General features: G+C 56.4%; 2 protein-coding genes and 1 pseudogene across 4 annotated transcripts; all 3 read right to left on the reverse strand.

The window, feature by feature from the left end:
- Positions 1 to 824: 824 nt before the first annotated feature.
- On the reverse strand, positions 825 to 10,369 carry LOC140896884 (uncharacterized). Its single transcript, XM_073308960.2, has 5 exons — positions 10,129 to 10,369; positions 5,847 to 6,020; positions 4,655 to 4,999; positions 3,073 to 3,180; positions 825 to 1,701 (listed from the first exon to the last, which is right to left on the reverse strand). The coding sequence occupies exons 1-4, from the start codon at positions 10,367 to 10,369 to the stop codon at positions 3,077 to 3,079; spliced, it is 864 nt and encodes a 287-aa protein (XP_073165061.2). The 3' UTR covers positions 825 to 1,701; positions 3,073 to 3,076.
- Positions 9,248 to 17,359, reverse strand: LOC140896883 (signal-regulatory protein beta-1). 2 transcript variants are annotated; one of them, XM_073308957.2, is made up of 6 exons: positions 17,190 to 17,359; positions 15,998 to 16,342; positions 14,798 to 15,112; positions 13,861 to 14,208; positions 13,085 to 13,192; positions 9,248 to 11,713 (listed from the first exon to the last, which is right to left on the reverse strand). In XM_073308957.2, exons 1-5 carry the CDS (start codon positions 17,260 to 17,262, stop codon positions 13,089 to 13,091), a joined length of 1,185 nt encoding a protein of 394 aa, XP_073165058.1. In that variant the 5' UTR covers positions 17,263 to 17,359; the 3' UTR covers positions 9,248 to 11,713; positions 13,085 to 13,088. The 2 variants fall into 2 exon arrangements, with proteins under 2 accessions (XP_073165058.1, XP_073165056.2); XM_073308955.2 differs by lacking the exon at positions 17,190 to 17,359 and having other exon boundaries at positions 15,998 to 16,864.
- Positions 17,360 to 19,413: 2,054 nt separating this feature from the next.
- LOC140897147 (signal-regulatory protein beta-1-like) lies at positions 19,414 to 25,587 on the reverse strand (annotated as a pseudogene). The gene is made up of 5 exons (XR_013634522.1): positions 25,512 to 25,587; positions 23,988 to 24,242; positions 23,386 to 23,699; positions 22,178 to 22,777; positions 19,414 to 20,607 (listed from the first exon to the last, which is right to left on the reverse strand). The product of XR_013634522.1 is annotated as a signal-regulatory protein beta-1-like (transcript).
- Positions 25,588 to 26,252: the final 665 nt, after the last annotated feature.

Genomic DNA, 26,252 nt, shown 5'->3' on the forward strand with positions numbered 1-26,252 from the left:
CTGATGGTAAAGGGAGACCGTTCTGCACAGTTGCTGTTGTTATCTCTTCACAGAGGTACTGAGGAGCTTGGAGCTCAGAGGCAGTTCCTCTAATGCAGAAGGAAGTGGAGCGTGTTAGCTACGTGTCCTCCTTCCAGATCTGTGCAGACTAAACTGGTTTTCCCCGTTATATATTCGGCGTCTCACAGCAAAGCGGCTGGTGCCCCGTGTTCTCTTGCAAGGCTTCATGGAGTCCATCCCTTCAAGTTCCATGAGATAAAGCATCTGTGCCAACATTGCTGGCCGAAGGATGCAAAGGGGGATGTTTGCAAATTGTTGCTTGTCAGGATTCCACCAATTTTTTGGAGTTTTACCATTGACTGTAACAGGAGCAGGGCTGGGCCAATTCTGAGCCCTTTAAAAAATCCCATCGTTGGACTGCAGGCTCTTTGGGGCAAGGGCCATATATTTGCACAGCAGCTGCATCCAGCTGTGCTGGTCCAGACTCAGGCCTCTGAGCAGCATGGCAATACTAATACTCAATGCATATAGTTCTGAATTTACTCTAGAGAGGAAGCTGGGCTCTGAGGTTAATGCTGTATTTAATAGGGCAGAGGGCTGGACCCATAGACAAGAATCACTGATTCTTTTCCAGTGGCTCCTCTGCAGGGTACCAGACATGCTAGCCTGCTACAAACACAGACCCAGGTCTGAACCACGTCCCCCAAAAGCTGCAGGCTGTTAAGGAAAAGTTAGCACATGTGACTCCATTTTGGTTTGGGGCCCACCATTGTCTAAAAGCAAGCACATCATGCACCAGGAGGCGTGTTCCTTAGATACTGTATTCTTGTGAAAATCCTCCTCCTTGTCTCCAGCCTGCCTTGACTCCCAGTATATGTTTTTTTGTCAGTCCCTAACTCCCTATCTCCTGGCCTTTGATGTGAGGCCTCCCATCCTGATAATAAAAGTTACTGATGCATGGCTTTAGGACCATGCTGTGTAATTAACATACTGGTTTAGCCCGAGGAATGCACCAAGCAGGGATAGGTGGTAGATAAGAAAAGGGTTTGTTTATTGGCTAAGGTTTCCGATGCACGAGGGCAACATGCTTTGCTAAAAAGTATATAACCTTTGTATAATCTGTATTCGGGGTCCCCTCCTGGCTAGCAGGGTTGGGGTTGGGGCTTGCAGCTCTGCAGCCCCATACGGGGGTTGGGACTCACAGCCCCGCGCCGGTGTCAAGGTTGGGTGTCATGGTTGCAGCCCAGCACAGGGGTCGAGACTCATAGCTTGCAGCCCCGCTCCTGGCCAGGTTCGGGGTCAGGGCTCGCAGCCCCACATTGGGGTGGGGGTCGGGGCTCACAGCCACGTGCCGCTGTTGGGGTCAGGGCTCGCAGCCTGGCGCAGGGGTCAGGGCTCATGGCTCGCAGCTCCACGCCAGGGTCTGGGCTCGCGAGCCCCCACACAACTGGGTCGCGATCCCAAGTTTGAGAACCAGTGGGCGAGAAGGAGCAGGGAGCCCAGTCAGGATTCGCAATCAGTAGGCATGAGTGAGCAGTGAGTATGTCCCGTCAGGGGCCTGGACTCAATCAGATTGGCCAGCAGGGGTCACTGCAGCTCCACCATATAGGGACTCCTTTCCTGGACTGCGGGGACAGAGGCTGCTGACAGAGAAGTTGGCAGGTGGCGACAGTGCGAGAAATCTGGGAAATAGACCAGGGGCTGCAAAAGGAAAGAATCCAACAGGTGAATGAGGAGAGTCAGTCAATGACCCTTGCCATAGCATTAACCCAGCCCAGGGAGGAGCCCGCCCAGGGACAAACTGCTCTAGTACGCTCCATGTCAGCCCCATCACGCCCTGAGCTGGGGGCGGGGTGTCGGGGAGCAGTCATCTCACGCTGTACGTTTAACCGAGGGGAGATTTACTCAGGGCTCTGACTCTCCTGAATTTCCAGTGACTGTGACAAGTTGGTACCTGAAATCTCCCCTCCCTAGAAAGGGGAGGGACCCTCCTGGTCAGGGATCAGGACCGGATCAGGAGTATTAGGAAGCCCAGAGGAGAGCGATGCTGAGGAGGATTCAAGGTATAACTCTTGTGTTCCCTGAGGGATGGTGTCACCAGCTTTGGGCTGAGGATCAGGCTTTGCAGGATGGAACTAGCTGGGGGTTTGTCTCTTGGGGGCACAGATACGGGGACCTGGGCGGCAATGCCAGGGGAGGCTGGTTAACAGCAGTCACAGGGCTCTGGAACTAAGGAATCTGGTCCACAGCCACGAATGGGTCGCTGGGACCCTCTGTACAGGCCCGGCGCAGGAGAGAGTCAGGGATCTGGGAATGCCGGGCCCTCGGCTGGAGTGGGACTGTTGTTCTTGGGGGTGAATACCTTGGGGCAGGATTTCCAGCAGCGACATGGCTAGGACAATGTGCCTAACATGAGATAAAAGGGAACTGATCCCCTGCGTGTCCCTGGCCCCTGCAAAGCTCCCTCGACCCGCCTGGCTGTTTGGGGCAGGGATTCCGGAGCTCACCAGGGGCCCTGGACTGTGTCCCCCAGGGAACCTGCCCCAGCGGAACCCGGGAGGGATTTACCAAACGGAGGGAGCGTGTGGAGAGGAAGCTTCATGTGAACAGGAGAGAAGCAAAGGGGCTTCTATGTGACGGGTGCACAGACAGTGATGGAAAGCCTGGCCAGCCCTGCCAGTTCGCCATGGAGCTCACGCTGAGCCAGAAGGACCCACTCTATGGGGCAGAGCAATTCATTTCCCACTTGTACACAATCCTGGGGGTCTCTGATGCCCGGTTAGAGCAGCAGTTAGTGCCCAGGGAGATGGCCACCTGGTGATGGGCCCCTTTGGGCTCTAGGAACTGCACTGGGGCCCTGAAAAAACCACCCGGCCACTCGTGATCTGGCCTGGCATCAGACTGGGAGGGTCTGTATCCTATGCGCAACCCCAGAGACATCCAACCCCACGACACTGACTCCCTGTGAGACATTAACGCTTCCTGCTCTACTCCTGGGCTGCAGCATTACAATTGGTTCCCTCTGGCTCCTTTTTAATGCCCCGGGGTAACTCACAGAAAATCGACATTTACCTGGTTACTCTTTACTTCTCAGGAAGAGGAAGAGGAGGAAGGCGGCAGTCAGCATCTTCTCCAGGAAGAGCCCGATCCAGAGAGCGGAGCTGGAGAACAGGATCTGACCTGCAGTGGAAATGCCTCAGATCAGCCAATGGAGAGAAACCCCCAGCAGTCAAGAGAACTGCTGGTTCCCGGCCATCCCGCCCTGGCTCACGTGCACCTTTACCAGGCTCCGAGGAAACTGGCCTTCCATGGGGCTTGGCAAGTTCCTACCTGTGAACAGCAGTTTGGCAAATGGCCTCTGCAGAGTTTGCCCAGCTCTGCCTGGCAGCTGTATCCACACGTGGCTGGCTGGCCCCAGGGAGGCCCAGACTCTACAGTGGAGACCTCGAGCTTCGCAGAGCAGGAGAATAAGGACTCAGGAACCACCTGCACTTTTACTTAAAAGCCTCAAACCCCTGAGCAGTGCTGGAGTCCTTGGATCCCCAGCTCTGCGGGAGTCACCGTGTTCGAACCCCTTTCCAAGGGACATTCAGACCCTGCAGGGCTGCAGAGAGCATCTTCCCTCGGCACAGAGCGCAGCCAAAGTGGCATTGATCACAGTGATATCTCTGGAGGAGAATCCTCCTGACGTGCAGGTGAAAGTCACAGAGGGACCCGGCTCCGCCCTGCTGGGGGGGCCGGACACTGACGGGGCCGAGGGCCTGGCTGCAGGGAGAAGCGTTTATCAGTCAGATCTCTCTGCGCCTGAAAGCCCATCCCCTCTGCCTCACGGGGCCCGCTTCCCCACAGGGACAGCCTGAGATCGGGGGAGGCACAGCCATTGAGTAAATGCAAAGGGGGGGGGGTCGAGGGGACAGACTAGGAGAGTCCTTGCTGGGGCTGGGGAAGTGTCATAGGAAAAGAAGAAGAAGAAGATCCCAGTAACTCCCTGGCTCCAGCCGAGCTCTGTGCTCACAGCCAGAGCCCTATGGGGAATGGGGGAAGGGGGGTCGAGTAGATTCCCCCCAGGACTGTGTCTGGCCGCAGGTCGGTTCTGCCAAGGAAGCACAGACTCTGAGCAGCTGCCCCAGCCTGCCTGGTCCTCGCTCCCCGTCTCCCACTGGGGCTGCCCCGGGCACTGGGGGGGGTGGGGGAGAGAAACCCCCTGGTGCTGGAAGCGAGTCCCCCGAGTAGGTGAGTGTGAGGAGTCGCAGCCGGCTCCCCAGAGGGCCCCCCACATGCCCCGCCAGCAGCTCCGGCTGCTCTTTCTGGAGGGGCCGAGTGGGAAGAATAAACCCAACACCTGAGACCCCCCCCATGCACCCACCCGGCCAGTCACCCCCACTGCACACCCGGTGCACCTGGCACTTCGTTTTCGTTGGGGGGCAGCGATCCCTGGGGATAGAGGAGAAATTTCTCCCCCTTCCCCCCCATCTCGTTAAAATCCACAGCCCCCCCCACCCCCACCCAGGTGTAGGTCCCAACCCAGGTCCCACTGTCTCGGTGGGAAGCGCAGCTCCCCGGGGAGGGTCCGGGCGGAGCGAGGTTGGTCCCCGCCCTGGTCCCAGCCCCCGGCGGGCAGGGGTGAGTGGCTGGGATGGGAGCTCGCCCTCACCGCTCACAGTCACGGCCGTGCCCGCGCCGGATCTGAACTCCTCTTCACCTCCCGCCCCCTTCTTAAACTTCACACAGCGATAGGTCCCGGCGTCCGCGGGGCGGGTGTCACTGATGCGGATGGTGAAGTCTGTGTCAGAGACACTCACAGCCCGCGTCACCCGGGGGAATGATCCCGCCTGTGCATAAACGAGCTGCCGGTCCCCGCCCGAGCCCTTGAACCACTGCACGGGTCCTACTGGAGCGAGGCCGGTCACAGAGCAGGTCAGAGTGAGAGTCTCTCCCGCGGACACCCGCACGGCGTCCTGGGGCTGCAGCAGCTGGAACTCCTCGGCCCCCCCGGCCCCTGGAAGGAGAGAACAGGCCAGGCTGGGGGAGGCTGGTTCACAAGCCCCCGCCCCGCAGCAGCAGGGGGCTGAGCCCCAGGCACCGGGCACCGCTGGGTGGATCCTGACCCCAGCCCTGCCTAGAGCCGGGCCCTGCCCGGGCGGGGGGGCTTCAGCTCCCTGGGGAGCGACTTTGTGTAGCTCCACAGCGACCCCTGCAGGCTGCCCCCAGAGCCGCGTTCCCAGAGCTCCGCCCCGGCTCCCGGGGGCAGGCAGGGACCAGGGAGCGGTTCGCTGAGCGTGAGCAGGGGAGCCGGGGCAGGGACAGAACCTCATGGGCACGAGCAGGGACAAGGGCCCTGAGCCCCCGCTGCTGCGCTGCTCCAGCCACAGAGAAGGCGCTTCTGGGTGGGTCACTTACTGCCCATGAACGGAGGGTTATTTTGCCCCTGGATGGCCCCACACAGACATGGCACCCGATGGAATCTGAAAGCAACACGATTTAAAGGGATAAAAAGAAATATTTTTAACCCACATCTGACTAACCTGTGGAATTCACTGCTGCAGGATATTGTTGAATCTAACTGCTCTGTAAGATTTCTACAGAAAGATCAGACGTTTATAAAAATAAGAACAGCCCCTGCAGCGGCATGAGCTGGGAACAAGTTTAGACACTGTTTCCGGTTCTCACACTCCAGAGCATAAGGTGATCACAAGCTGGGGTCAGGAAGGTTTCCTCTGGGATATAAACTACACAAGGGTTTATTCCTCCCTTTAGAGCACCTGGCATTGCCCTCTGCTCAAGCAGCAAGAAAGCAGACAAGCCGGCTTGCGCTCGCGTGGGCCGTGTCTGTGTTCTGCACTCACCAGGGATTTCCAGGAGAAGCAGCAGCACCAGCCACGGAAGAGACAATCCAGACACAGGGATCGACAGAGCCATTTTGCTCGCAGAGGGGCGACCTGTCAGCACCACGGCCTTTGCCAGCTCTCCGTTGTCCGAAGAGATACTGAGAAGTTGGAGGTGCAGGATCAGCCCTTCCCCTAATGCAGAAGGAAGTGGGTTGCGTTAGTGACATTTCCTCCTCCCACCTCTGGGCAGACTCAACTGGTTTTTCCCACCATGAATTTTACTTCTCACAGCGAAGCGGCTGGTGACCCGTGTTCTCTCATGAAGCCTCATGTAATCCAGCCCTTTGTGTGCCATGATCTTAAGCAGCCATGCTAACGCTGCTGGGGTATTGAAGGGTGGAGAGAGGGGCCCTGGCAGAGTGCAGCTCTTTGGGAAGGGAATTCCCTGACAGCCTTTAAATCTCCCTCCCGAACACCAAAGCAGAGCATTTACCAGCCACTTCACGTTGAGAAACACTGTCCAAAGAGACATCGGAAAGCTGGGCTCGGAGGCCCCTGTTCTGGAGCTAGTCCCTGGCTGTGACTGCTACCAGAGAGGCTCCTTCAACACACGCCTCCGTGGGGGGACGGCACATGGTCACTCGCGGCACCTGATGTGTTAATTAGAGATGGGCTGGGTAGGGAGAGGGTGAATCTGAATTAGGTCTAGGCTGGAGGTTGGGTTTGGGAGTTAGTTTGGATCCGGTTTGGATGAGAGAAGAAAGAAGGTTTGGCTAAAAGCACTGGACTCGGCTCCAGGAGATGTTCAATTATCTGTGACCTTGGGGAAGTCACTGAGTCCTTCACGGCCTCCGCTCACATCTTGAAATTGCCTTTGTCTGACTTGGCTAATTTGATGGTCAATTATTTCGGACGGGGAATTGCCTCTTACACTGTGTTTGTACAGCACCTAGCACCAGGGGCCTAGATCTCAGCGCTGTGCTCTAGACTGGAAACATAATCCTGATGATCATTAATAAATCAATGGGGGCAGGTATTAAACCATGTCCCCCTTCAAATATATGCGTGGGTTAAGATTTGAGCGTCTGTTTTTGTCCCATTTCTAGTCTTAAAGCTCCATCAGCCTCTGCTCCACTGTGTTTTCATCTCTGTGCTTCTGGCGTCCTGTTTGCATAGGTCCTGGTTCTCAGCTGCTTGATCCATTACGTCTGCCATGAAACATTCCAGTGAGCACCAAGCAGCGAGGTGACAGGTCTCTGAAGTGTAATCGCGAAGGGCGTGACACAAGAGCTTTGGGTTTTACAGCCATACTGCTAGTTTAATCATTTTTCAAAAACTGACTCCCCACCCTCCAGCCATGAACATCCAACCCACATCCAGCCCCAGACTCTGCACAGCCTACCTGAGACTTGCCAAGAGAAACAGACCCAATGGGCCAGATCAAAACCTCCTGCCATAAAATCCTGTGCGGGGCCAGGGAATTGCCTCTAAATTCTTCTGTCGAGGGCAGAGGAAAGAGTGGCCTTTGCCCCCATAGCAGCAGCAGTGGGTCTGGCCCCAGACACTGTGGAGCTCGCTGTATCCACCAGAAGCCAGGTCCATCAGCCAGAAAGCTCTGTACGGCTGCACCAGCTCTGGGGCCCTCCGCAGCTCTCTCCAGCTCCCTGGTGGGGTGACTCCACTGGCCCCCCCACTGCCAGGCCTCCCTCTGCCAACAGCGGCCCCTGGCTGCCACAAAAGGGAGGCAGGTTGTGTTGTTCGTTGTGGGTCTCTGGAAAATGTCAGCCCACCTGGGCCGTAGGGACAGAGTTGCCATTGGTGCTGCGAGAAGATGCGCGTGGGTCGGTGGACTACAATGCCCAACCCAAAGCAGTCCCAGGGCAGCATCTGCTGGCAGTAAACACCTTGGGCCCGGCTTTTCGGTGGCTTCAACTTATCTCCAGAAATTGCACAGGCCCATTTATCGGCCACACCCTCTGGACATGGAGTTCCCCCAGTTTGGCACATGAACAAGCTGGGTGGTGCTCAGCTTCCCCTGCTTGTGCCAAGGCCCCTGGTCCCTGCGGACTGTACACTCAGAGCCTGGGAGGCCGACCCAGGAGATCTGACCCTGGGCGTGTCACTTGGTTTTACAGGGACCAATCAGGGTGGGTGGCCAGAGAACTCCAAAGGGACTCAGCAAAGTCTGAAATTCAAAACGGGACCAGCCAGCACAAAGGGTGTGAATACACCATGAACCGTCCTAGTGTCCAGATAAACCGTGCGCCCCGACCTTAAGTCTCCAGGCTCTTCTGGATACAGAGACAGGTTTCCCAGACAGACTATAACCGTGTAGCCACTTTATAAATAACACAAGCAATGACAAATGGTAAGAACAGATGAGTCGCTATGTTATCTATTCACTCACAGACACTTCTCTCAGATGGGGTAAAAGATGCTCCTGTACAGTGTGTGGAGGGGGTCTCTGCCGCCCAGGCCCGCCTGAGACATGGGACTTTAAAACAGCTACAAATGTTAGGGAATTGCTCCGTGACATTTCCCGTCTCCCCATCCCAGCTCTTCAGTCAGGGGTGAGTTCAAGCATTGCCAGAAATTATTACACAAATTTCTCCTGCCTCTTCACCGCCAAGCAGAGGCAGGAGGTTCCAGCCGGAGTCCAGAATCACAGAAAGGCACAAGCCAACTCTACAGATGGTCTGGGCTCCCTGCTCCCATCACTTCCGTGTCCCAGAGCACAGACCAGCAGGGTCAGCTACAGGATCCAACCTTGCCCAGAGCAGAAGGCGGGTGCTTAACAGGAGGAATGGGGGTGCAGCGAATCGCTTCATTTTCACTTTACTTCGGTTTCCATTTACCACCGTGTCTTCTCATCCCTCCCATCTCAGAGTCAGGCCCAGAGACCTCCTGCAGGAGGATAATAGGGTTTGATCAGGCTGCTCCATCACTGGGCCAGGTTCGACCAGTTCTCTCCTGCAAGTCATGGCGTCACATCTTCAAAACGCCCAGCTCCTGCCAGCCCCGGGAGCAAGAGCCTGACCCTCAGGGTCGAACCCACAGGACTCAGGGGGGCTGCTCCAGGCATTACACCCCCATATTCCGCATATACTAGTTTTGCTCTCTGTAGTGAAGGTAAGAGCAGACAGCACAGAGGGTTGGGCTAAAACAGTGCTTCTCAAAGTTTTTGTACTGGTGACCCCTTTCAAATACCAAGCCTCTGAGCGCGACCCCTCCCCCCCAGAAATTAAAGACACATTTTTTATACTTAACACTATGTAAAATACTAAATTTAAACCCTATTGCTTAACATGAATTTACCTTTTCTCACTGCTTTTAAATTAAGCCTAAAATACATTTTTATTGAATTAAATATAAGCAGAAAAGTTATTTTTAAGTAGAATTTTATTTTAATAATAGACAGCAATTAATGACCTGAAGCAGCCAAAAACCAGTGAGATGGATGATGCTGTTTATTTGACACAGGAAGTTTTATTCTTGGTGTTGTTTTAGAAAGGGTGCATCTGATGTCGTCCTTCACATCTGTCTGGGTCCAGCTTCCTGCACCACAGATCCAACTTCATCTGGAAGGCTCTGTTTTTATTAGTCAGGTCTATTAATGTTGAACGTTCTCCCTGAAGCGACAGATTGAGATCATTAAGGCTACCAAAGATATCAACTAGGTATGCCAAGCAGAGAAGCCATTTCTTGTCCCTGAACGTTTTGTTCAGCTCTTGTTTCTCTTTTCGCAGGAAAAGCTCTGCCATCTCTTCACCAAGTATAAAAACGCGCTTTAATGTGCGTCCCCTAGGGAGCCATCGGACTGGAGTGTGGAAAAGCAGAACTTCATCTTCACTTCCCGTTTCCTGGCAGAGCTCTCGAAAGAGATGGCTACTCAGAGCATGAGCTTTAATGTAGTTTACTGCTCGTTGAACAACATCCACGACAGCATTAAGGCCTATTGGCAATGTCTTTGCAGCTGGGACTGGACGATGGATTCCACAGTGAGTGACAATCCCATTAGGTGAGACGCACTTTACCTTCTGCTGAAAGCCAGACCACGCACCCATCCTGGCTGGAGCACCGTCCCGACAGATACCACAAAGATTCTTCCACTCAGTGTCTCTGCTTTCCAACAAGGCGTTCGCCTTACTGAAAATGGCCTGCACCATTGTGGTTGTTCCAAGTTGTTCACAGATGAAGAATTCATCCTTCACATCCCCGGCGTTAACACACCGTACGGATGCGACCAGTTGTGCGCAGCGAGTAACGTCAGCGGTTTCATCAAGCTACAGGCTGAACATACTGAAAGCAGAATGTTTAATTTCAGGCACAACTTGTTTCTTGATATCTTCAGACGTCTCACATATTCTGCGCTTCACAGTGTCATGAGACATGGAGAGCATATTCCGGTTTTTGGCAATATCTTTGCCAACCTCCATCTTTTTGCCTCCTGGCAGAATAAGCTCCACGCCTCCAGTACACGGCGCTTTGGTACGGGCAGTTCGTAGGGACACAACGTAAGAGGCCTCCACCGTTGAGGACATTTGCTCTCGGAAACTTCCATCAGAATCAAGCCCGGCCGCCTTCGTTGCGTCTTCTCCGCGTTTCGATTTTTCGCCTCGGGAGGTCTAGTTTCCAGATGTCGCTGCGGTTTGCACGGTTTCACTGATTCAGCAGAGAAGATTTCACAGCAAATGAGGCATTGCGGTTTTTCAATACCGGAGGTGAGGATATTGGAAAACCCATTTTAATGTAAGACGAGATACAGTCGTTTTGTAGCGGTTTTAGCAGGACAGGTGGCCATTCTTTTCAGGAGAAGGTTTGCGCTTGTGTGTCCGACTGTTAATTCATAAAGTACCTGTTCAGCTGCGAAAGAGTCAAGCCCTCTAATGTTGTCTCAGTATCAGGACCAGCCATAGGAAAAATGGAGCCCTGGGCAAACTTCTATTTGGCGCCCTTTTTTGGGGGGTGGAGCAGGGCTGGAGGTGGAGTGGAGCTGGGCTGGAGGAGCTTGGGGCTCTGAGGTCCGCACATGGCGGTGACGGGGGCTCACAAGCGCCTGGCCGGGCTCACAGCCCTGTGTGAAGCAGGGCTGGTGGTGAACCACCTCGTGCCTGGCGGAGCTCCTGGCTGATAACCCTCAGCATGGCCGGGCTCCGCCTGACAACCCCTGTACAGGGGTCGGGGCTCACAGCGTCCTGGATGCCCCAGCTCAGGGCTCACAGCCCCACGCCTGGCCGGGGTTCGGGCTCGCAGCCGTGCACGGGGGTCGGGGTCAGGTCTCACAGCCCCAAAGCCCTGCACCTGGCCAGAGCTCAGATCCCCACTCCTGGCCAGGGTTGGGGTTGGGGCTCGCAGCTCTGCAGCCCCAGACGGGGGTTGGGACTCACAGCCCCGCGCCAGTGTCAGGGTCGGGTGTCGTGGTTGCAGCCCGGCACAGGGGTCGAGACTCATAGCTTGCAGCCCCGCTCCTGGCCAGGTTTGGGGTTAGGGCTCGCAGCCCCACATTGGGGTGGGAGTCGGAGCTCGCAGCCACGCGCCGCTGTTGGGGTCAGGGCTCGCAGCCTGGTGCAGGGGTCGCAGCTCATGGCTTGCAGCCCCACGCCAGGGTCTGGGCTCGCGACCCCCCACACAACTGGGTCGCGATCCCAAGTTTGAGAACCAGTGTGCGAGAAGGAGCAGGGAGCCCAGTCAGGATTCGCAATCAGTAGGCATGAGTGAGCGGTGGGTATGTCCCGTCAGGGGCCTTGGCTCAATCAGATTGGCCAGCAGGGGTCACTGCAGCTCCACCATATAGGGACTCCTTTCCTGGACTGGGGGACAGAGGCTGCTGACAGAGAAGCTGGCAGGTGGCGACAGTGCGAGAAATCTGGGAAATAGACCAGGGGCTGCAGAAGGAAAGAATCCAACAGGTGAATGAGGAGAGTCAGTCAATGACCCTTGCCATAGCATTAACCCAGCCCAGGGAGGAGCCGCCCAGGGACAAACTGCTCTAGTACGCTCCATGTCAGCCCCATCACGCCCTGAGCTGGGGGCGGGGTGTCGGGGAGCAGTCATCTCACGCTGTATGTTTAACTGAGGGGAGATTTACTCAGGGCTCTGACTCTCCTGAATTTCCAGTGACTGTGACAAGCTGGTACCTGAATTCTCCCCTCCCTAGAAAGGGGAGGGACCCTCCTGGTCAGGGATCAGGACCGGATCAGGAGTATTAGGAAGCCCAGAGGAGAGTGATGCTGAGGAGGATTCAAGGTATAACTGTTGTGTTCCCTGAGGGATGGTGTCACCAGCTTTGGGCTGAGGATCAGGCTTTGCAGGATGGAACTAGCTGGGGGTTTGTCTCTTGGGGGCACAGATACGGGGACCTGGGCGGCAATGCCAGGGGAGGCTGGTTAACAGCAGTCACAGGGCTCTGGAACTAAGGAATCTGGTCCATAGGCACGAATGGGTCACTGGGACCCTCTGTACAGGCCCGGCGCAGGAGAGAGTCAGGGATCTGGGAATGCCGGGCCCTCGGCTGGAGTGGGACTGTTGTTCTTGGGGGTGAATACCTTGGGGCAGGATTTCCAGCAGCGACATGGCTAGGACAATGTGCCTAACATGAGATAAAAGGGAACTGATCCCCTGTGTGTTCCTGGCCCCTGCAAAGCTCCCTCGACCCGCCTGGCTGTTTGGGGCAGGGATTCCGGAGCTCACCAGGGGCCCTGGACTGTGTCCCCCAGGGAACCTGCCCCAGCGGAACCCGGGAAGGATTTACCAAACGGAGGGAGCGTGTGGAGAGGAAGCTTCATGTGAACAGGAGAGGAGCAAAAGGGCTTCTATGTGACAGGGGCGCAGACAGTGATGGAAAGCCTGGCCAGCCCTGCCAGTTCCCCATGGAGCTCACCCTGAGCCAGAAGGATCCACTCTATGGGGCAGAGCAATTCATTTTGCACTTGTACACAATCCTTGGGGTCTCTGATGCCCGGTTAGAGCAGCAGTTAGTGCCCAGGGAGATGGCCACCTGGTGATGGGCCCCTTTGGGCTCTAGGAACTGCATTGGGGCCCTGAAAAAAACGACCCGGCCACTCGTGATCTGGCCTGGCATCAGACTGGGAGGATCTGTATCCTATGCGCAACCCCAGAGACATCCAACCCCACGACACTGACTCGCTGTGAGACATTAACGCTTCCTGCTCTGCTCCTGGGCTGCAGCATTACAATCAGTTCCCTCTGGCTCCTTTTTAATGCCCCAGGGTAACTCACAGAAAATCGACATTTACCTGGTTACTCTTTACTTCTCAGGAAGAGGAAGAGGAGGAAGGCGGCAGTCAGCATCTTCTCCAGGAAGAGCCCGATCCAGAGAGCGGGGCTGGAGAACAGGCTCTGACCTGCAGTGGAAATGCCTCAGATCAGCCAATGGAGAGAAACCCCCAGCAGACAGGAGAACTGCTGGTTCCCGGCCTTCCCGCCCTGGCTCACGTCACCTTTACCAGGCTCCGAGGAAACTGGCCTTCCACGGGGCTTGGCAAGTTCCTACCTGTGAACAGCAGTTTGGCAAATGGCCTCTGCAGAGTTTGCCCAGCTCTGCCTGGCAGCTGTATCTAAACGCGGCTGGCTGGCCCCAGGGAGGCCCAGACTCTACAGTGGAGACCTCGAGCTTCGCAGAGCAGGAGAATAAGGACTCAGGAACCACCTGCACTTTTACTTAAAAGCCTCAAATCCCTGAGCAGTGCCGGAGTCCTTGGATCACCAGCTCTGCGGGAGTCACCGTGTTCGAGCCCCTCTCCAAAGGACATTCACACCCTGCAGGGCTGCAGAGAGCATCTTCCCTCGGCACAGAGCGCAGCCAAAGTGGCATTTCCTGCTCTCAACCTTCCCCTTCCCGTGGCGCCCACGGGCCCCAGGAGAGCAGAGCTGAGCAATAATCCTGGAATAAAAGAGTCGCTGTTACACTGAGGCGCTCCACTGCTGGAGATGGGCTGAAATGACCCCTGGGTTCAGCAGAACAGACCTGGCATTTCCCTGCAGTGCAGGGAGGGTTCAGCTGCACATTTACCTGCATCAGGTGAAGTACCATCTTTGCTTGGCTTAGGAGGTGGCTGGGAGATTCTCAGCATCTGGCTGGCACTGATGGGGGGCTGGGAATCGTGCACAACCCGACAGGTGAACATGGACCGATTCCTCTGTTCAGTTGCTTTGACCTCCAGGGAGCTCTGCAGCGTGTACGTCCCATCTGGATTCTCGGCCAGGGGGGAGGATTTTCCAAGGTTCGTCTCATTTCCATTCTCCAGCCAGGTGAGACTCGCGTCCTTCGGGTAAAACCCCTCCGCGTGGCAGGTGAACGTCACAGACTCGTTCAGTGTGACGGGCGCTGCTGGGTCACCCACTCGCAGCCTGGGTGGAACTGAGAACACAAATATCCTGTGCTCGGCAGCTACAGAAATTCTCCTTTTCCTGCTGAGTCAGAGGGAAATTTCTGGGGCTGGACAGACTGACCTTCCCCCTGAGCCCACGTCCCACTTGCCATGTGATATTTTTTCAAGGGCAAAGAACTTTGGTTCTCTCTAAGTTGCCTTCCCACGTGTGAGAGCTTTGGCCTCCTCACAGGAATAAACCCAGGGGAAGGCAAATGTTTTAAAATGAGCAGGCTGCAAAAACCCAAGTCTACCCAGTGTCCCCAATTTCCTTCCCCTTCTCCCTAGAAAAACCCCTGACAGACCCAGCTTGGGTACATTAAAATGGAGAGTGGTGTCTTACCAGGGTTTAAACAAAGTCAAACACCTTCTTCCTAACCCTGCCCTCCACTGGGCTGGAGTAGGGGATGTGCCAGCCCAGGGCAAAGAGTTTCAAAGTTTTAAGGGCACAAGGCAGAGTCCAGAACTGAATCTGGATTTCAGTGACTCCCCTCTTACCCCCCACTACCCAGCCCAAAGGAACCAAAGGCTGAAGGATCCATCTCTGCCCCTCCGCAGTAGCCCCAGCTGGGCTCCTACCTCGCAGGGCCTCTCTGAGGTTGTAGGACCCACGCAAGGGAGCCGGTAAGGTGCTGTGCTCTATCTGACAGGTGAGCTGGGAGCGGACGTCTCCTCGGGTCAGGCTCAGTCCCACGGTGCTGGACATGTTGTAGGAGACGCTTTTGTGTTCGGGGAGAACCTGGGGCTGGGGGGCTGGGAGTTTGGTCCCATTTTTGAGCCAGGTCACAGTGATATCTCTGGGGGAGAATCCTCCTGACGTGCAGGTGAAAGTCACTGAGGGACCCGGCTCCGCCCTGCTGGAGGGGCCGGACACGGACGGGGCCGAGGGGCTGGCTGCAGGGAGAAGCATTTATCAGTCAGATCCCTGCGACTGAGAGCCCATCTCCCCACCCCATGGGGCCCGCTTCCCCACAGGGACAGCCTGAGATCGGGGGAGGCACAGCCATTGAGTAAATGCAAAGGCGGGGGTCGAGGGGACAGACTAGGAGAGTCCTTGCTGGGGCTGGGGAAGTGTCATAGGAAAAGAAGAAGAAGAAGAAGATCCCAGTAACTCCCTGGCTCCAGCCGAGCTCTGTGCTCACAGCCAGAGCCCTATGGGGGATGGGGGAAGGGGGGTCGAGTAGATTCCCCCCAGGACTGTGTCTGGCCGCAGGTCGGTTCTGCCAAGGAAGCACAGACTCTGAGCAGCTGCCCCAGCCTGCCTGGTCCTCGCTCCCCGTCTCCCACTGGGGCTGCCCCGGGCACTGGGGGGTGGGGGAGAGAAACCCCCTGGTGCTGGAAGCGAGTCCCCCGAGTAGGTAAGTGTGAGGAGTCGCAGCCGGCTCCCCAGAGGGCCCCCCACATGCCCCGCCAGCAGCTCCGGCTGCTCTTTCTGGAGGGGCCGAGTGGGAAGAATAAACCCAACACCTGAGACCCCCCCCATGCACCCACCCGGCCAGTCACCCCCACTGCACACCCGGTGCACCTGGCACTTCGTTTTCGTTGGGGGGCAGCGATCCCTGGGGATAGAGGAGAAATTTCTCCCCCTTCCCCCCCATCTCGTTAAAATCCACAGCCCCCCCCACCCCCACCCAGGTGTAGGTCCCAACCCAGGTCCCACTGTCTCGGTGGGAAGCGCAGCTCCCCGGGGAGGGTCCGGGCGGAGCGAGGTTGGTCCCCGCCCTGGTCCCAGCCCCCGGCGGGCAGGGGTGAGTGGCTGGGAGGGGAGCTCGCCCTCACCGCTCACAGTCACGGCCGTGCCCGCGCCGGATCTGAACTCCTCTTCACCTCCCGCCCCCTTCTTAAACTTCACACAGCGATAGGTCCCGGCGTCCGCGGGGCGGGTGTCACTGATGCGGATGGTGAAGTCTGTGTCAGAGACACTCACAGCCCGCGTCACCCGGGGGAATGATCCCGCCTGTGCATAAACGAGCTGCCGGTCCCCGCCCGAGCCCTTGAACCACTGCACGGGTCCTACTGGAGCGAGGCCGGTCACAGAGCAGGTCAGAGTGAGAGTCTCTCCCGCGGACACCCGCACGGCGTCCTGGGGCTGCAGCAGCTGGAACTCCTCGGCCCCCCCGGCCCCTGGAAGGAGAGAACAGGCCAGGCTGGGGGAGGCTGGTTCACAAGCCCCCGCCCCGCAGCAGCAGGGGGCTGAGCCCCAGGCACCGGGCACCGCTGGGTGGATCCTGACCCCAGCCCTGTCTAGAGCCGGGCCCTGCCCGGGCGGGGGGGCTTCAGCTCCCTGGGGAGCGACTTTGTGTAGCTCCACAGCGACCCCTGCAGGCTGCCCCCAGAGCCGCGTTCCCAGAGCTCCGCCCCGGCTCCCGGGGGCAGGCAGGGACCAGGGAGCGGTTCGCTGAGCGTGAGCAGGGGAGCCGGGGCAGGGACAGAACCTCATGGGCACGAGCAGGGACAAGGGCCCTGAGCCCCCGCTGCTGCGCTGCTCCAACCACAGAGAAGGCGCTTCTGGGTGGGTCACTTACTGCCCATGAACGGAGGGTTATTTTGCCCCTGGATGGCCCCACACAGACATGGCACCCGATGGAATCTGAAAGCAACACGATTTAAAGGGATAAAAAGAAATATTTTTAACCCACATCTGACTAACCTGTGGAATTCACTGCTGCAGGATATTGTTGAATCTAACTGCTCTGTAAGATTTCTACAGAAAGATCAGACGTTTATAAAAATAAGAACAGCCCCTGCAGCGGCATGAGCTGGGAACAAGTTTAGACACTGTTTCCGGTTCTCACACTCCAGAGCATAAGGTGATCACAAGCTGGGGTCAGGAAGGTTTCCTCTGGGATATAAACTACACAAGGGTTTATTCCTCCCTTTAGAGCACCTGGCATTGCCCTCTGCTCAAGCAGCAAGAAAGCAGACAAGCCGGCTTGCGCTCGCGTGGGCCGTGTCTGTGTTCTGCACTCACCAGGGATTTCCAGGAGAAGCAGCAGCACCAGCCACGGAAGAGACAATCCAGACACAGGGATCGACAGAGCCATTTTGCTCGCAGAGGGGCGACCTGTCAGCACCACGGCCTTTGCCAGCTCTCCGTTGTCCGAAGAGATACTGAGAAGTTGGAGGTGCAGGATCAGCCCTTCCCCTAATGCAGAAGGAAGTGGGTTGCGTTAGTGACATTTCCTGCTTCCACCTCTGGGCAGACTCAACTGGTTTTTCCCACCATGAATTTTACTTCTCACAGCGAAGCGGCTGGTGACCCGTGTTCTCTCATGAAGCCTCATGTAATCCAGCCCTTTGTGTGCCATGATCTTAAGCAGCCATGCTAACGCTGCTGGGGTATTGAAGGGTGGAGAGAGGGGCCCTGGCAGAGTGCAGCTCTTTGGGAAGGGAATTCCCTGACAGCCTTTAAATCTCCCTCCCGAACACCAAAGCAGAGCATTTACCAGCCACTTCACGTTGAGAAACACTGTCCAAAGAGACATCGGAAAGCTGGGCCCGGAGGCCCCTGTTCTGGAGCTAGTCCCTGGCTGTGACTGCTACCAGAGAGGCTCCTTCAACACACGCCTCCGTGGGGGGACGGCACATGGTCACTCGCGGCACCTGATGTGTTAATTAGAGATGGGCTGGGTAGGGAGAGGGTGAATCTGAATTAGGTCTAGGCTGGAGTTTGGGTTTGGGAGTTAGTTTGGATCCAGTTTGGATGAGAGAAGAAAGAAGGTTTGGCTAAAAGCACTGGACTCGGCTCCAGGAGATGTTCAATTATCTGTGACCTTGGGGAAGTCACTGAGTCCTTCACGGCCTCCGCTCACATCTTGAAATTGCCTTTGTCTGACTTGGCTAATTTGATGGTCAATTATTTCGGACGGGGAATTGCCTCTTACACTGTGTTTGTACAGCACCTAGCACCAGGGGCCTAGATCTCAGCGCTGTGCTCTAGACTGGAAACATAATCCTGATGATCATTAATAAATCAATGGGGGCAGGTATTAAACCATGTCCCCCTTCAAATATGTGCCTGGGTTAAGATTTGAGCGTCTGTTTTTGTCCCATTTCTAGTCTTAAAGCTCCATCAGCCTCTGCTCCACTGTGTTTTCATCTCTGTGCTTCTGGCGTCCTGTTTGCATAGGTCCTGGTTCTCAGCTGCTTGATCCATTACGTCTGCCATGAAACATTCCAGTGAGCACCAAGCAGCAAGGTGACGGGTCTCTGAATTGTAATCGCGAAGGGCGTGACACAAGAGCTTTGGGTTTTGCAGCCATACTGCTAGTTTAATCATTTTTCAAAAACTGACTCCCCACCCTCCAGCCATGAACATCCAACCCACATCCAGCCCCAGACTCTGCACAGCCTACCTGAGACTTGCCAAGAGAAACAGACCCAATGGGCCAGATCAAAACCTCCTGCCATAAAATCCTGTGCGGGGCCAGGGAATTGCCTCTAAATTCTTCTGTCGAGGGCAGAGGAAAGAGTGGCCTTTGCCCCCATAGCAGCAGCAGTGGGTCTGGCCCCAGACACTGTGGAGCTCGCTGTATCCACCAGAAGCCAGGTCCATCAGCCAGAAAGCTCTGTACGGCTGCACCAGCTCTGGGGCCCTCCGCAGCTCTCTCCAGCTCCCTGGTGGGGTGACTCCACTGGCCCCCCCACTGCCAGGCCTCCCTCTGCCAACAGCGGCCTCTGGCTGCCACAAAAGGGAGGCAGGTTGTGTTGTTCGTTGTGGGTCTCTGGAAAATGTCAGCCCACCTGGGCCGTAGGGACAGAGTTGCCATTGGTGCTGCGAGAAGATGCGCGTGGGTCGGTGGACTACAATGCCCAACCCAAAGCAGTCCCAGGGCAGCATCTGCTGGCAGTAAACACCTTGGGCCCGGCTTTTCGGTGGCTTCAACTTATCTCCAGAAATTGCACAGGCCCATTTATCGGCCACACCCTCTGGACATGGAGTTCCCCCAGTTTGGCACATGAACAAGCTGGGTGGTGCTCAGCTTCCCCTGCTTGTGCCAAGGCCCCTGGTCCCTGCGGACTGTACACTCAGAGCCTGGGAGGCCGACCCAGGAGATCTGACCCTGGGCGTGTCACTTGGTTTTACAAGGACCAATCAGGGTGGGTGGCCAGAGAACTCCAAAGGGACTCAGCAAAGTCTGAAATTCAAAACGGGACCAGCCAGCACAAAGGGTGTGAATACACCATGAACCGTCCTAGTGTCCAGATAAACCGTGCGCCCCGACCTTAAGTCTCCAGGCTCTTCTGGATACAGAGACAGGTTTCCCAGACAGACTATAACCGTGTAGCCACTTTATAAATAACACAAGCAATGACAAATGGTAAGAACAGATGAGTCGCTATGTTATCTATTCACTCACAGACACTTCTCTCAGGTGGGGTAAAAGATGCTCCTGTACAGTGTGTGGAGGGGGTTTCTGCCACCCAGGCCCGCCTGAGACATGGGACTTTAAAACAGCTACAAATGTTAGGGAATTGCTCCGTGACATTTCCCGTCTCCCCACCCCAGCTCTTCAGTCAGGGGTGAGTTCAAGCATTGCCAGAAATTATTACACAAATTTCTCCTGCCTCTTCATGGCCAAGCAGAGGCAGGAGGCTCCAGCCAGAGTCCAGAATCACGAAAGGCACAAGCCAACTCTACAGATGGTCTGGGCTCCCTGCTCCCATCACCTCCGTGTCCCAGAGCACAGACCAGCAGGGTCAGATACAGGATCCAACCTTGCCCAGAGCAGAAGGCGGGTGCTTAACAGGGGAAATGGGAGTGCAGCGAATCACTTCATTTTCACCTTACTTCAGCTTTCATTTACCACCGTGTCTTCTCATCCCTCCCATCTCAGAATCAGGCCCAGAGGGCTCCTACAGGAGGATAATAGGGTTTGATCAGGCTGCTCCATCACTGGGCCAGGGCAGATCCACTCAACCAGTTCTCTCCTGCAAGTCATGGCATCACATCTTCAAAACGCCCAGCTACTGCCAGCCCTGGGAGCAAGAGTCTGACCCTCAGGGTCGAACCCACAGGACTCAGGGGGACTGCTCCAGGGCCATTGGGTCTCATAGACACAGTGTGTGTTCCACCAGAATCATGTGCGTTGTACCCCATATTTCAGCTCTTCTCCCCGAAGTGAAGGTCAATGCAGACAGCACAGAGAGACAGGGTGAAGGGGGCAGGGAGCCAGGTCAGCAATTCCCTGTTGGCTGCTCCATCAGTAGGTGGGTGAGTTTGGCAGGTACAGCTCATCAGAGGCCTGGGCTCCATTGGCCTGGCCAGCGGGGGTCACTGCAGCTCCATCGATGAACTCATTTCCCAGACTGCGGGGATGGAGGGAGGTGCAGACGGAGAAGTTGGCAGGCAGCGAAGGGTGCAAGGAAACCAGGAAACAGAAGTGGGGCTGAAAAAGGAAAGAACCAAAGAGATGAAAGAGGAGAGCCAGTCCATGACCTTCCCTGAGCAGTAACCCAGCCCAGCAAGCAGGCTCCCCAGGGCACCGGCCACACGCACCCAGGCAGGAGGGGAAATCATCATCCAGCTGAAGGTTTAAACTGAGAAAAAAGGTCCGTTGAGACTTTGCTTCTGAAATTTCCTGTGATTATGAGAAGCTGGAAATTGAACTCCCCTCCCCTAGGACAGGGGACGACCCCTCCAGGTCCCAGATCAGGGTATGGACGGCAGGAAGCACTGAGAAGGCTAAGACCGGGGAGAACTACAGCTGTCCCCCTGGTACCTTCTCGGGAGGGTGCCACCAGCTTTGGGCTGGAACCTGGGCTGGCCCGGACAGGGAAGCCCCGAGTGGAGCGAGCTGGGGTTTGTCTTGGGGATAAGGCAGGGTGGCCTGGGGACCACCACCAGGGAGGGCATGTTACATCAGCTGCAGACTGACCTCACACTTGGGAAGGCAACTCCCATCTTTTCATGTATTTATACCTGCTCCTGTATGTTCCACTCCACGCATCCGATGAAGTGGGTTCTAGCCCACGAAAGCTTATGCCCAAATACAGGGGTTCGTCTCCAAGGTGCTACAAGGACTCCTCGTGGGATCAGCTACACGGCATTGTAACGAAGGAGGAGTCCTGCAGGAGTCCACCCCAGAGACAGCAATTGGGCATGGCCACTTGCATAGACACCACTGAGAAATGAATCAGCCCCTGGTAATGCCAGGGAGGAGTTGACTGGGCAGGGAGAGGGTTAATACGCTGGTGGAAGGTTGCCAGCAGCTACCTGTTTGGGACCTTATGCTTAGCAACAGAAGAAAATCTCCCACCTGGTCTGGGCCCAGCAGGGCTCACCCTTACCCAGCTGGCTGTCTGGGGCAGTGACTCTGGCTGGCCAAGGGCCCTAGAGTACAGCCGCTGAACGCTGCCGCCCATCACTGCTATGTTAGTGGAGTTAGCGAGGCCAAAGCTGGCTCAGAGCGCCCCCCAGGTGCAGCAGTCACCCCTCGGACTGCAGGGTAGACACGCTCGGGTCTGTGGGGACGCCAGAGGGGCACCGCGCTCTAACCTGGGTGACGTGGAGAAGCCAAGGAAAAATGAAGCTCCCTTGTCCCTCCACCCAGGCCAGCAGGCCCCGCACCTGGGCACGTGCGGGGTGCGGGGAGGAATTTGTTTCCCAGGTCAACACGAGCTTTGGCCTGGCTGCAGATCCTGTCTACAAGAGTGGCAGCTGGGGCCCAGGGACATGGTTACTTAGCGATATGTTGTGGCATCTAGGAATCATCAGAGAAGCACTAGACTCTGGTCCCTACTGTTCTGGGCCAGAATCGAGCTGCTAACCCAGAGGGGCAAGGGGTTGTATCCGATTAGCATCCTGCAGACACCCGGTGTCCCCCAGTGCTGACGTCCCTGCATGGTGTCAACTCTTCCTACTCTGCTCCGGGGATGCAGCCTTGAGTTTTCCCACTCGCTCCATTGCCCTGGCAGCTCTTCCCCAAGGTAAATCCCAGGAAGGAAGTGTTTACTTACTACGTGACCCGCTTCCTCTCAGGAAGAGGAAGAGGAGGAAGGCGGCAGTCAGCACCTTCTCCAGGAAGAGCCCGATCCAGAAGGCGCAGCTGGAAAACAGACAGTGACCTGCAGTAGAAATCTATGTGATCAGCAAGCGGCCAGGAGTCCCCTGGGGAGCTTCTGCTCATGCGTCTGAGGCGTGACTGGGATCTGTACAGTGGCCTCTCTCCTTTACACAGACAAGGGGGTTCCTAGAACTGCCCCTTTGCCTGCCTGGGACAAATCTAACCCTCCACCAGGTGCTGCAGGCGGCTCGGAGATCCTCAGCGTCTCACTTGCCTGACGGGGGGCTGGGAATTGTGCACAATCCGACAGGTGAACACGGATGGATTCCTCTGCTCAGTTGAGTTCACCTTCAGGGAGCTCTGGAGTGTATATGTCCCGTCTGGACTCTCAGTCATGGGGGAGTACTCTCCTAACCCGTCTCGTTTCTGTTCTCCAGCCTGGTGAGACTCACATCCTTCAGATAAAACCCCTCCACACGTCAGGGGAATGTCACAGACTCGTTCACTGCGACGGGCACTGGCGGGTCAGTGCCCACTCGCAGCCTGGGTGGAACTGGCAAACAAATGAAAAACATCATGGAAATCTCGATGTACAGAAATGCTCCTTTTCCTGCTGATTCCAAGGGATATTTCAAGACTTGAAAAACATCCCTTCCCCGTGGCCCACATCCCACTCCCCACCAACAGGGGAGTTCAATTCTCTCCTTCATTGGAGTATGCCCCCAGCAATACCCCCCTCCGTCCTGCATGGCAGAGACGTTTCAGATGATCAGCCCTCCCGGCTCCCTTCTGGGATGAACAGGATCAGGAGGAATCCCAGCCCAAGGGGGAATCTTCCAAAATTAAAAGAGCCTGAGAGTAAGAGATGGACACAAGCTGCTGACTCCAGATCTGAATCTGGATATTAATGCGCCAGGGAGCCTCTCCCCACTTCATCCAGCCCTGCCCCCCAACGCTGGGGTGGAGCAGATGCCTTAGCCTGATTTGGACTCCGTCACTGCTGGAGGTGGGAGGCTCTGGGCACTGCTGAAGTGCTGCTATGAGACTGGTTACTTGGCGAAGGGCCCTTCTCAAACCAGCCCAAAGGGCGATGGGTCCGTCTCTGCCCTCACACCCCCCAGTAGCGGAGCCCCCGGTGGTCGGCCCCGGCTGGGCTCCTACCTCGCAGGGCATCTCTGAGGTTGTAGGTCCCACGCAGAGGAGCCAGTAAGGTGCTGTGCTCTATCTGACAGGTGAGCTGGGAGCGGGCGTCTCCTGGGGTCAGGCTCTGGACACGGTGCTGGACATGTTGTAGGAGACGCTCTCGTGTTCGGGGAGAACCCGGGGCTGGGGGGCTGGGAGTTTGGCACCCTTTTTGAGCCAGGTCACAGCGATATCTCTGGGGGAGAATCCTCCTGACTTGCAGGTGAAAGTCACTGGGGGACCCAGCTCTGCCCCGCTGTGGGAGCTGGACACGGACGGGGCCGAGGGGCTGGCTGCAGGGAGAAGCGTTTATCAGTCAGATCCCTCTGCGACTGAGAGCCCATCCCCCCGCCCCATGGGGCCCGCTTCCCCACAGGGACAGCCTGAGATCGGGGGAGCCACATCCCCTGCCCCATAGCTCATGCCAAGGCGGGACAGGACAAAACTAGGAGAGTCCTTGCTAGGAATGGGGAAGTCTCATAGCAAAGGAAGAAGAACCCAGTAACTCCATGGCTGCATCCGAGCTCCGTGCCCACAGCCAGAGCCCTATGGGGAATGGGGGGTGGGAGGGGGAGACTCACCCCAAGACTGTGTCTGGCTGCAGGTCAGTTCTGCCAAGGAGGTGCTAACTTTGTGCAGCTGCCCCAGCCTGCCTGGTCCTCGTTCCCTGTCTCTCAGGGGGATGCCCAGGGCACTGGGAGGGGAGGGTAAAACCCCTTGGTGCTGGGAGCAATCCTGGGAGGTGGGTTTAAGAATGAGTCGCAGCCTGTTCGGCTGGAGGCTGCGAAGGGCTGTACAGACCAGCCCACCCCCGCCAGCAGCTACAGCAGCTCCTTCTGGAGGGGGTGCAAGAGAAGAGAGAAGCATCAAGCCCCCCCGACCCCTCCCCCATGCACACACCCTGCTGGTCACACCCCTACAGCACACTACCGACCCCCCCACGCACACACCCTGCTGGTCACACCCCTACAGCACATGCCCGATCCCCCCACAGCACATGCCCGACCCCCCCCCCATGCACACACCCTGCTGGTCTCACCCCTACAGCACACACCCATCCCCCCCCATGCACACACCCTGCTGGTCACACCCCTACAGAACACACCCGTCCCCCCCATGCACACACCCTGCTGGTCACACCCCTACAGCACACACCCGTCCCCCCCATGCACACACCCTGCTGGTCACACCCCTACAGCACACACCCGTCGTCCCCCCCCATGCACACACCCTGCTGGTCACACCCCTACAGAACACCCCCGACCCCCCCCCTGCACCAGCGAGGAGGGCACTGCTTTGGGTGTCACCTACTTCCCATAAAGGGAGAGACACTTTGCTCCTCAGACAGCCCCACCCAGACATGGCAGCCCCACTTGGCTGGCCCAGCTCTGTAGCAAAGTGCTGAGTAAATGAAACTCTCACAGACTTGACCATTGTAAACTCCCCCATGGGACTTTTTCAGGTGCCAACTCTGGGGTGAGAGGTGTCAGGTGAAGAGAAGGGAATGAAAGGGTAGGAACAAATGACCAGTTCTCAGGCTGGAAAGGGGATGGGAACCCAGGGCTCAGTATTAGGCTGGATGATCTTCTGGGTATATATTAAGTATCCACAAGAGCAGTTGTACAGCCAGGTGACAGCTAGAAAACAAACTGATTGATCAACCTGGGGAGGGGGGATTGTGCGGTCAGGAGGAGCAGTGCATGCTCATGGATTCTGACCCTGTTGTAATTTCTCAGGACAAAGGTCTAGGCAGCTCAGTGAAGACAATTTCTCAATATACATGAGCTGCAGAAAGAATGGAGTAAGACAGAAGAATCTGTGAAAATGGGGCTGGACCATAAGGTCCCAGCGCCGCTCCTGGATCCAAACAGGATCTCTGCACACGCACAGAACCCCTTCCATTGCGATGGGACGGAGGCAGAGAACAGCTTGCCAGGACCAAGCTGATCACCAGCTGGGGTCAGGAAGAAGTTTCCTCTTATGGTATAAAATAATACAAGGGCTTAGATCTTCCACTGACGCATCTGGAACTTATCACTTTTGCAAGGAGCCGGAAAACAGTCTAGACGGTTTGTGCCCACATGGGCAATACATGAGTCTCTTACTGGGGATTTCCAGGAGAAGCAGCAGCACCAGGCATGGCCGAGACAGTCCAGACGTCTGGGTCAAGACAGCCATCATGGTGGCAGTGGGAAGACCCTTCAACACTGCAGCCTTTGCCAGCTCCCCATTGGCTCAAGAGATATTGAGAATTCGGAGTTAAGGATCAGACCATCCCCTGATGCAGAAGGAAGTGGATTGCATTAGTGACACTTCCTGTTTTGAATCTGTGCAGGCTAAACTGTTTTTTCCTTACTATTAACTTTACTTCTTACAGCAAAGCGGCTGGTGACCCGTGTTCTCTCATGAAGCCTCAGATAGTCCAGCCCTCTGACCACCATGAAATAAAGCACCCATGCTAACACTGCTGGGGTATTTAAGTGGGGAGAGGTGGCCTTGGCAGAGTGCTGCTCTTTGGGAATCCCCAACAAGGAAATCTCCCCCCTCCCCCCAGAAAAAAAATCAAACCAGAGAATTTACCAGCCACGGCATGTTCAGCTACGCCCTGAGACCCCTGTTCTGGAGCTATTCTCTGAGCAGGGCTGTTAATCTGATGGGCCCCTTCATTGCTCATCTGAGTGGGTGGAAGTCACTTGGCCACTCACAGCACCTGAACCGTGTTAATGGGCCAAGGAGGTGGGGTTGGATCTGGATTAGGTCTAGGCTGGGGTTGGGGTTGGGGTTGATGGTGGAGATCTTATGAGATCCGTTTTTCTCTGGAGAGCCAAACCTGGGCCATGAAACGG

This window comes from Lepidochelys kempii, chromosome 13 (genome assembly GCF_965140285.1).
Source record: "Lepidochelys kempii isolate rLepKem1 chromosome 13, rLepKem1.hap1, whole genome shotgun sequence".
Lineage (NCBI taxonomy): Eukaryota > Metazoa > Chordata > Testudines > Cheloniidae > Lepidochelys > Lepidochelys kempii.